The sequence below is a fragment of the Eretmochelys imbricata genome, chromosome 12, assembly GCF_965152235.1.
Source record: "Eretmochelys imbricata isolate rEreImb1 chromosome 12, rEreImb1.hap1, whole genome shotgun sequence".
NCBI lineage: Eukaryota > Metazoa > Chordata > Testudines > Cheloniidae > Eretmochelys > Eretmochelys imbricata.
This window is the reverse complement of record NC_135583.1, coordinates 32,826,542-32,837,810: the sequence shown is the minus strand read 5'-3', so window position 1 is coordinate 32,837,810 and position 11,269 is coordinate 32,826,542. Positions and strand designations below refer to the sequence as shown.

At 41.8% G+C, this 11,269-nt stretch overlaps 1 protein-coding gene across 1 annotated transcript; it reads right to left on the bottom strand.

Annotated features, from left to right (window-relative positions):
- Nucleotides 1-642: 642 nt before the first annotated feature.
- LOC144272788 (protein phosphatase 1 regulatory subunit 3E-like) lies at nucleotides 643-10,288 on the bottom strand. The gene has a single exon (XM_077831101.1). It carries the CDS (start codon nucleotides 10,091-10,093, stop codon nucleotides 9,140-9,142), a length of 954 nt encoding a protein of 317 aa, XP_077687227.1. The 5' UTR covers nucleotides 10,094-10,288; the 3' UTR covers nucleotides 643-9,139.
- Between the last annotated feature and the right edge of the window lie 981 nt (nucleotides 10,289-11,269).

Below are 11,269 nucleotides of genomic sequence, written 5' to 3'. Positions count from 1 at the left end.
CACCCCTGAGCTAGAACATGCCTTGGCAGCTGGAGAAGCTGAAAGCAGCCACAAGGCTGCTCCAAACTTATGCTGGGGGCTGTACTCATGCAAAACCAATCCCCAGGATTGAAAAGACACACAGAGCCCTTTTGCTGCCTTCCCCCCCCCCCAATCTGTACCCATAGCTCACTGAGTGAAGGTGAGTATCTGACCTATGGAGTGAGAAAATGCTGTATAGAATGTGTCTGTAAGATGTGCTGTGATACATGAGTATGAGGGTAGCTACATCGATTTTTTACAAGCTTAGAACCTGGCATGAGAGCTCCTTGCAGCTGGTGATACTTAACATTACTTACAGTAACAGAAAAGGTCAGATTTTCAAAAAAGAGCTCAGCACACAACAGCTCCTTCCTCAATGGAAGCTGCTGGATAACAAGTGCCTTTGGACGTCTGACACCAATAGTAGGTTCTGGGAACTTTTGAAAATCTAGGCCAAAGGGATAAGTCTGCCCTCACATGTGCAGATATATTGCCCATTGCCTTCAAACAGGTTGTATGGACGTATAAGAGCACAAACATTGGCACTTTTTTTACACCCTGCAACTAATAGAACTTCTTAGCTCATCAGTTCAACAAATAGGTTTATAATTATCACACTCATAGTTTGTACCACACATCTTTAATGACAACTAGTAGTTACATGTTTATAAATATACTTTTTCCATCATAGTGACACAATCAGTGACTAGGTATGATTTAAGTAGACAAGATATGTAATGTTGTTGTAAGGCAAGATAAATAACATTTTTATTCACAGGCTTCAAAAAGAGAAAAGGCATTAAACCCCAGAATCAACGTTTTATATTACTGACAGGAAATAATTTAAAAAAAAATTAGAAACAGCAAACCAAGATTAACTTTTGAAGTGCAAACATTACAGAAAACACTAATATCAAAGCCAATTTACCAGTCCATGTTCAGAAAAGAGAACTTTTTTTAAATAATGTCAAAGTGAATCAAAATATATAACAAAAGTTATTACAACAAATTGCATATGTTGCTAAAAGAAGGCAGTCTTGAACAGCTAGTGTCTTCATTTGTGATTAGAGAGAGAAACAATTTATGTAACACTGTAAAAGCAAAGTTTGTTTGGTTCAAACCATTTTAAGAATGGAAGACACCTTATAATATAGGCCTTAGTCCTGCAATTGGATCCATGCAGGAAGGCCTTTCCATTCAAGTAGAGCTTCTTGGATTATCAAGGGGTGAAGTCCTGGATCTACTTAAATAAATGGATTTCACCACTGCTCACATGGATCTGACTGAAGGATCAATGCCACAATTTGTTAGGATCCACACCAGCAAAGCACTTAAGCACATGCTTAAACTTTCAGTATGTGAGTAGTCCATCAACCTCAGTTGTACTACTTGTGTTTAACTTGAAGCACAAGTTTAAGAACTTGGTGGATCAAAGCCTTAACACTACTTAGTGTATTTTTAAGGTATAAAATAAGAAATATGACCATATTAGTAAATAATAATAATACCATATTTTGGGGGCTCAAACCAAGCAGCTTATTTGAACAGCATTGCAGAAGGGATTTTATATACCAAACCTTCTGAAATGCTATTTTTTTAGTATCAACTATAAAAGGGCCTGATCCTGCCCTACTGAAGTCGCCTAAAGTTCTACCACTGATTGCAGCAGGAGCAGAATAAGGCCCACAATGCAAACATTATTTAAGACATATGTTTTTCTTACTAAGCCCTTTCATATGGTACTACAGATACAGTAGACCAATGCAGGAACATTAACTAACATTTCAAGTTAATCTCTAAAAAAATAGGTGTACCACAATATTGCATAGAAAAAAATCCCTGGTATAAATATGCTTACACTGGATATGGAGGCTTTTTGCCTGCACTTTACTAGAACAAAGCCCATATATTTTAAGTAGTACAATTCACATTTAATGATGATTTCCTTGACTATGTTCTTTGGAATTGCTAGTGTATGTATTATTTCAATAACATTTTTTATTCTGCATGCTATTGTTAAGTATAAGACAATACACATTGTGTGTTGTTGAGTTTTACAGCAAATTTAACTATTTCCACTCCCTAACTTTATTGTGAAAATGTGTGTAAAGCCTTAGAATAACTTCAGGCCTAACAAGTTTTCATTTCAATAATGTAATTAGTATGTTAACTGGTGATCCTTTCATATATCAGAGGTTGCACAAATGAGTTGCTGACAGTATACAAACTCATTAATATTCTGCTAAAAAGCCATGCGCATTAATTTAAAGCTAGAAGAAATTTTATTCAGAGACAGCATGTTTCTTATATTGAGCACTTGAATCTTGTGGTAGAGACTGTGCAAAGAAATGAAATCCATCCACAGATATCATGATGTGTATTACGCACCATACAAGCAACTGAAACACACATTTAAAGGAGGGGTAAACACTACACACATCAGCCTTGTAAAAAACTAGAATTTCTGATTCCACTGAGAATATACACTTAGAATTATATCTTTATAAAAAGGTGCACATGTTGAATAAATAAATATAGATTATGGTCACAGTATTACTTTACTTTTTAGACAATGACATGGGTTATAGGGTTACCAGGAAGACACATTTCTCACCAGAACACCTTTCATTACAATATAGGAAAATAGTACTTAATCCTTCTGGCTGCTGCAGACTGCTGGAATGCTCGCACAGTAGAAAAAATGTCACCAGATTAGTAAGAATTCTTAGGTTTTTGTTATAAAATGCATTTTAATGGGAAAGCCATGAATAGATTGTTCAAAAAATAAGAAACCTAATTAAGGAACACATTAAATTTCTTATTAGTCATTCCTGAAAGGCACCTAAAAACTCATTTTATGTTTGAACATATGTTATAAAACAAATTATGAATGTTACTATAAATTAATTTACATTTAGAATTATATAGATTTAACAGATTTTTGCCTGTAGGCTCTACCAAAACATGCTTCAAGTATTTGATAAAAAGACCAAGGTTATGCATGAACAAACATCTGTTCATTCTAGTGATTCATTTTCCCCATACACAAAATCAATTGTGTGTTTATCCTTTTGTTTAACAACATGTTGTGGCACAGATATCCATACTCAAAAAAATATTTTTATGATCTGACCCTTGTGACTAGATGCAGGTAAAAATTAGCTTATCTTAAATAATTACATTGAAATTGACTGTGCCAATGTTTCAGTCATTGATTTTAAATACTAATGGGCATTACTATGATTAGCTAATTGAGGTTTAGTTTATAGTTACCTGAGTGTCACATTTCCTGGCATTCTGTTAAGGATTTCTAATAATGACTGAAAGAGCTGGAAAATATAGGCATAAAAGGCATTAGAATCACATGTAACAAATTTACAGAGTTAAATGTGAAGCAGCAGACATCGATGTGCATCATACATACAGTACAGTTTGACTTATAATACCATTATATTGCACAATACATAACATGGCACATTTCATAAAGCTACAGTTCTTGCACTGTAAACAACAGATACATTTTTACAACTATGACAAACAAAAATAATGAATAATTTTACTTAAAAGTAAAATATGTCATTAAATGTTATTGCCTTGGCAAGGTCATTTGAATATCAGTTGGAAAGGATGCTGTGATAGATTGACACAACTCATAGCTGACAACTTTTCTAGAAAATATCATCTTGCAAAACATTCATGTATTCCTAAAAAATAATTTTAATACTTTACCTTGGCAATATAGTATTCTCTTTATTCTGTGAGACTGTACACATTTGGTTTTAAAAAGTGGGCCCGATCCTACTCCCATTAAAGTCAATGGAAGTTTTGTCACTGACTTCAAATGGAGCAAATTCAGGCCTAATTTTTTTCAGAGCTGTCTTATTTACAAATATTACAATCGACTGCCATTCCATAGCTAGATTTTTTCATTTTTACCTCTCCTATGTATCACAGTGCTATGTAGCAACCCAAATATGGTATTAGACTGAGCATATAAACATATGGTAAGCATACATAAATGTTGCAGCTGGGAAAAATACTCACTATCAGTGCAACAATAAAAGGTTAAAGGAAGTCTAAATAAATCCTCCTTAAAAATAAATTATTTTAATAAAAATTAAACTAATTCAATACATGATTAAAATAGTGTAACTTTAGCATATCACTGAGATGATTTAAATACCCAACAATGCATTGTGAGCGTGCTCCTGCTACCACTGAAATCAATAGTAAAACTCTTCAGTCAAAGCAGAAATGGGCCCAATATCAGCTTCCCAAAATTTGGAAAGATACACAAAATGTAGGTGATTGTTAATAACTAGATTTTAATATAAGCTTTTAGAAAATTACTGCCTATCCTTACAAATTTGGATCCAATCATGTAAACACACACATATTTAACTTTAAGCACATGCATATACCTACTGAAGTCAATCTGCCATCTGTTGAAGTCAACAAAGTTACGGAGGTGTAGAGTTAAGCATGTGCATAAGTGTTTGCAGGATCTAGGGACTGGTTTTGCAAAAACACTTCTAGCTTTGCCCTGCTTTGAAATGCAAAATGAATTGATAAGAAACAGCTGGCTTGCGAGTTGGCTCTCGCAGTGTACATTTTAAAGGAGGAAACCCTGCTAATCTGCTATAGTGCGTTTACAATACCTCTGCTGAATAACATACACTTAGTTTTCCTGACTGACTATTTAAGAAGTTCACCTTCCAGATTTTGATATGAAAAATAACAGAACAAAATCAATAACGTAAGTATCTCAGCAGTATTACACAGTTTACACATTTATACCCCAATTCTGCAAGCAAAACTCCACTTGAAAGCAACAGCAATTTCACCTACATTAGGACAGCAGTTCAAGTCAGAACTACTGTGTGCTGATTATTAAACAAGGTAAAACTATAACTTGCTCATAAATATTTGGTATATGTGCATCCTTTATAGGCTTTCTGAATTTAAAAAAAATTAAGATACCGTTTATGAGAATAGATATTTTTAACAATTAAACATCTACAGACACTGAAGTAATCAAACAGCACTCAGATGCAATCCCTTTAAGACAATTGTTTCAAATCACTATAATTAAAGTCCTTCAGAGCTGAAAATGGTTGTCATAGTTTTCATATTTTCAAAGCCATTTAAAAACTGTATTACAGTAAATCTTTTCAATCTCCATAAACAAATAATAGCATATGTTATGTTTTATATGGGTAGATACTAGTAATTTTTTTCCAAATAGCAGTGCTTTAATTTGTTTCATAATCTGAATAACATTTGTATAACTGCATCTGTTACAAAAAGTATAAGCAAAAATATGTCAGAAAGCCATAACATATGCATAAAGAGATATTTGCCAAGTGTTTCTTCAATTTTCAAAAAGTGCTCCTAAATGGATAATACTCTCTCTCTCTCCCTCTCATACTAAGGCTCTTAGAAAACTGGTTAACTGAAAAATATTTAGCATTTCCTTATCAAAATATACCTCCTTATATAATTTAATCATGAACAATATAAGGCCTTGATTCTACAAGCATATGCACGCTTAGCTTTGCACACAGTGCATAGAGTTAAGCACATGCATAAATGTTTGTAGGATCAGGGCCTAAATATTCCAAATTGTGAAATACACAATAGGACTTTGATAATATGTCTAGGTATTTATTAAAATTAAAGGTACTGGAAAACTGGTTTGGAATAAACAACAACACCACCACCACCATGAGAAATTCTGTATTTGCTATTATTCCTCATGGGACTAGAAGCAGATGTAACTGAAATCAGGTGAGCAATCCTCTTCTCATGACATTTCGAGCACAGTGCTTACAGCATAACTCTCTTGAGTCTGAAGAAATCAAACAAACATTTGGACCCTTATCTGAATCAAACCAAAAACTAGAAACCTTGGGAATCATCCTGCAAGATGTGGAGCACAATCTGAAAGATGCTGAGGGCTCTTAACTCCCACTAAATTCAACAGAAGTTGAGGGAGCTCAGCATCATGCTAGATTAAGCTGCTTTGGAGATTTGACTATTATTACTGATGTGAAAGTGTAACTAAAGAACATATTCAAATGCCCATAAAACTCCATCCTAATGCAATACATAAAGGATCCAAAACACTTAGGGCCTGATCCCAAAGCCCACATTCACATGAATAGTCTCCTCTAAAGTCAGTCATACCACTCACATGAGTAATATGTGTGGTGGGCCCCATTCCGACACACACACACACAAGCATAAGTGTTTGCAGAATCAGGGCCTTAATTTGGCCCCAGTACAATTCATATTCAGCTAAACTTCTCAATAAAATTTATTGTAAAATGAAAAAATATACTGACCTTGTTCACAGTTAATAAGACACTAAATGCTGATTGAAACATATGTTTTAAAGTAATTTCACATCCTCTATGGCAGTGGTGGGCAACCTACACTGCTTCCCGCAGCTCCCATTGGCCAGGAACGGCGAACCGCAGCCACTGGGAGCTGCAGGCGGCCATGCCTGCAGACGATCAGTGTACTGTCTCACAGTCCACCAGTGGATTATCATGACAGGCTGCGTGCAGCCCACGGGCCACAGGTTACCCACCACTGCTCTACGGTGAATTGGCATCTGGAAAAAGAACCAAAGGATGGCCAAATTGTGTTTCAAGGATGTGTGCAAGCGAGACCTCAAAGAAATGGACATGGATGTGGACAAATGGAAAGATCACACTCAGGATCACAGCCTTTGGAAACAAGAGCTCAATAAAGGCCTCTAGAGTTACAAGAGAAAGAGGTCCAGCTTAGTAGAGGAGAAAAGAGCTCTCACAAGGTAGAGCCAAAGGGTTGAAACACCACCTTTAAATGTGACAGATGCGGCAGAGATTCTCTCTCTCTCTCTCTCAGGTCTCCTTCAGCCACGGCTGCCATAAAACCAATTGAGTAAATATTTTACCTCTCAGGGATGCATACCCATGGTCTCTCGAGATTGAAGGATGCCTACTACTAATTTCACATAATCATTTTGTTAATATTTATTTTGCTCTGTCTAGATTTAAAAGAAAACATGTCTTGTCATAATGAAAGAGATGTAGGGCCTTTATGAAATCAGTGGGTTAGTGGAGTTATTTCTAATATTTTGGGCAACTTTTTTTCAAAAAGGCAGAACTCCTGCACTGGTACGTCAACATAAACGATTCAGTTCAAACTGAAAAGCATTAAAAAGGATAGGGATGGGATGCAAAATATAATTAGGGATATTGTAATGTGTACTGAGAATGGGCTCAATTCTCAGTTTTTACTCAGGCAAATCCCCATTTGCTTCAGTGGGATTTAACAACTCAATCCTGCAAATAACTTTACTAATGTGAACAGTCCCACTGAGCCACATCAGATTTTTACATAAATATTTACAGAAAATATATTAGGTAGTTTTAAAAACAAATATCAACTGAACACAAGTTTTTGAAAACCAGTTACATAGTCCAACATTTGTCAAAACGTACACACAATTAAAAACTATTTAAGAGTAAACTGGTAACACCAAGGATGGAGGTTTGTAGCCTAGATTTTCACATGTACCAGTTTTCATGTGTCTGATATGAGGATGCATACTCTATAAGCAAACATGGACTTGCAAGACTGCATTTGGACTTACACTTGCAAGCACATCCAATTTGTGTATTTGCAAATCTATTCCTTAACTGACTGTGTTTTAATGCACAAATCACAGTGCAATGGACTGTGTGGACACACTGGAATTGACACTTAACAGTATTCTGCTTCCTCGGCACTAGTCTAAACATTTTAAAATAGACAAAACGAAGTTCTAAAATGAAAAACTTTATTCTAAATTGAATTATTTTTGTAGCATGAGAAATAAACCCATGCAAAGTATCTTCTGGGCTCCACCACTCAGCATTGGTTTGGGCCCAATACTGTAGTCTTTGCTCACTGAAGTAAGGTCCCAATCTGGCAAAGTAACACACTTGAGTGGATTCCTGAGCCCACATAAAACTACACTGACATCAATGGGGCACTGAGCAGGGGTCCAAACTGTTTATGCATTTGTTGGATTGGGGGCTTACTTCAGTAGGACTATTCCAGTGAGCTAGGGTTGCAGGATCAGGCTCATTATCATATTCATCCTCTATGCTTCTAGGGCCTGATCCAAGTCATATTGGTTTTAATGGGAGCGGGACTTGGTCACCAAATCACTGGAGCTGGCTGGCTTGCTTGCACTCCAGGTTCCCAGTGATGACTAGAGCTAGAGGCCATATAAATACAGAGTTTGCTACAGATTATTCCGCAGTTGTCCAATCCATACTTTACAACAACTTCTACTATAACAACAAAAAATGTAGCAAGCTTGAGGTGGAAGATATGGTGGAACTCACAAATTACAGTAAAGGACTTGCACACTTTACTTCTTATGCTTTTTTGCCTTTGCAAAGAAGTTTGAAATGTTTTCCCCTAAATAAAGTTAGTTAAATAGAAAATATAAATGATTTATATTTATTTGTAAACAAAATTCAAAAAAATATCTTCTAGTGAAATATAAACAAGCATTTTTAAAACTAAGACTGTGACTAACTGCAGGGCAAACTGTATCTGTGAGAAAAGTGGCAAGATTACAGTGGAGCGGATAAATGACAAGGCAGAAGAGGATAACTGTAGATAAAATCTCAGATTCCCCGAGATCTGGTAGAAAAGCTCCTTAGTAATATTTCCAGTATGCCGAGTACAATTTTTAGCGGAATAAAAAAAGAGAGATTTGGATGGACCTGCCACACCGTACTTGCTTGCTCCTATTCCCCAGTCCTGGCCACAGAATTCCTGGCGGGCGGGAGGTCCCGAAGTCCGCCGGTGGCAGCGCCCTGGCGAACAGGAGCCCCCTGGGCTCTGTCACGATACCCGCTCGATGCTCCCAGGGTCCCTGTCAGGTTCATGGCGGGAAATTCCGCCCCCAGCCGCGTGCAACGCGCCCGGCAGCCGCTGAACCGGCGAGGCGGCCGAGTCGGGGAGAGGTGCTGAGGCGGCGAGGGTGGCCTGGGCCCAGGAGGGAAGGGGGCGAGGGAGCACGGGTCTCCCCGGGAGAGAGCAGGCGACGCACAACGGTCCCGCCGCAGGCCGCTCAGATGAAGTGGATCCAGGCGCCGCCCTCGGGCTCCTGGGCCGGGGAGGGGGCGGCCCGAGCGGCGCGCGGGCGGCCCCGCAGCTGGTAGTTGAGCCCCTCGTTGTTGTCCCAGTACTCGGTGCCGGCCACCCGGTAGCGCACGGCGAACTCCAGCGTGCCCCCCGCGGCCGCCGCCGGCAGGTGGAAGGAGAAGCGGTCGGTCAGGCCGTCGGCGGGGCCCGGCGACAGGTAGGCGGCCGCCACCTCGGCGCAGCTGACCCAGCGGTTGAGCGTGTAGCGCACGGACACGGCCTTCTCGTAGGCCAGGTTGAGGACGCGCACGGCGCCGCGCAGGCCGGCGGGCTCGGCCCGCACCCACTCCAGCTTCACCTTGTGCCGCCGCACCCGCTCCGCGAAGCCGGGGCTGGCGCCGGGCTGCGGCGGGAAGAGAGGCTCCAGCAGCGGCGACGGGCCGAACAGCACCGGCTCCAGCTCGCCCAGCGCCGGCGGCTTCCGGGTCTTGAATAGGTCGGCGGCGCGGGCCGGCAGGGGCAGCGGCACCTGGGGCAGGTCGGCTTCGCAGAAGTGGCGCACGGAGATGAGCTCCAGGCCCAGCGAGTCGGCGAAGCGCACCGTCTTCCTGCGGGACGGGCTCTGCTGCAGGGCCGGCCGCAGGCCGCGCTCGCCGGGGGTGGGCAGCGACTTGGCTCGCCGGCGCAGCGTGGGGCTGGGGGGCACAGGAGGCACCGAGGGCTCCCGGCCGCGAGAAGGCTGGGGCTTCTCCCCGGCGGCTGCCGCTTCTCGGACCACCGGCGTGGGGGACGGCTCCCCTTCGCGCTCCGGGCTGCAGTCCCCCTTGCAGTGCTCGGCCAGGCTGCCATAGAGGCAGGCGCTGCAGCTGAAGTTCCGAGGCAGGTAGAGCCGAGGGGGAGGCGTGGGCACTGAAGTGTGCAGCGAGGTCGCCTTCTCCATGGGGGGCGAGAGGGCGACTAGGATGAGCGGGGCGGCTGCTGCTAGGGCTGAGCCGGAGTCTAGTGCATGGCCAGAGCTCTCCGTTCCGGCGGCGGCTGCTGCTGCTGGCTCTTCCGCGAAGCTCAGGCGCCTTGCCGCTCTGCTGGTTGTGTCGTGCAGCCTAGTGCACGATGCCAACTGTTCGAGCTTAGTGCATGGTGCTGGCCCGCGAGTCCGGCTGCTGCTGGGACGATGTCAGAGTCTCCTGTATGATGCTTCTTGGGGAGGCTGGTGCTCTCCTCGCTCCAGCTGCTGGGTCTGGTCGGGGTCTAGGAAATGACGAGGCCCGATTATCTCGGAGCTCTAGCCGAACCTGCTGCTTCTCCTTTACCGGAGCCTAGCGTATGCTGCTGCCGGGATCTGTTCCCAGACAGCGGCATATGCCTGCGTTATACCGGTAGCACTGCGGTATCCGTTAAGATTGGGGAGAGACTCTCTGTGACGCGCTCCGGCTCCCTAGCCGCTGCTGACGCACTGGAGTCATGCAGCAAAATACGCATCTCCGTCCCCGTGTCATCCTTTCTCCCCATCGCTACTCTGCTCTCTGTCCCGTCATCCCTTCCCTCCCACCGTCTCCTCCTACTCCACCTTCTCCCTTGTCCTCTTCCCCTCTATCATCCACCCCCTCTTCTCCGGCTATCCCCCCTCTTCCCTGGGTTGCAAGGTTCTTCCATCCACCCTTTTCCTATTCTGGGTCTTTCCTCAAGGATCTGATCCAAAAAATAAAAGAGGTGGTAGGGTTTCCCCAGTGGCAGCATTACAGTGCACTGCTGTACCACTCTTCCTATCCGATCTGTTACAGAAATAGCAGCGCCAAGAACGATACAAAGCGCAGCTCTGACAGGCAAAACGAATTGATAAAAAACAGCTGGCTTGCGAATTGGATCTCGCAGTGTACATTTTAAAGGAGGAAACCCTGCTAATCTGCTATAATGCGTTTACAATTCCTCTGTTGAATAACATACACCTGCTACAGTCCAGCTAGACATTTGCGTTTGTAATAAAAGCTAAGTCCCAGTCTAAACAAGGAGATTGATTACAAAATATGAACAGTTTGATCCTTTATGAAGTTAATTAGATTAGTAAACGGTATTCAAACGAATTATACTTTAATGACGACCAGCTAGCAACTCTTTC

Coding starts and splice junctions, on each gene's coding strand:
- LOC144272788 (XM_077831101.1), bottom strand. CDS start 10,093: ATGGAGAAGGCGACCTCGCTGCACACTTCAGTGCCCACGCCTCCCCCT.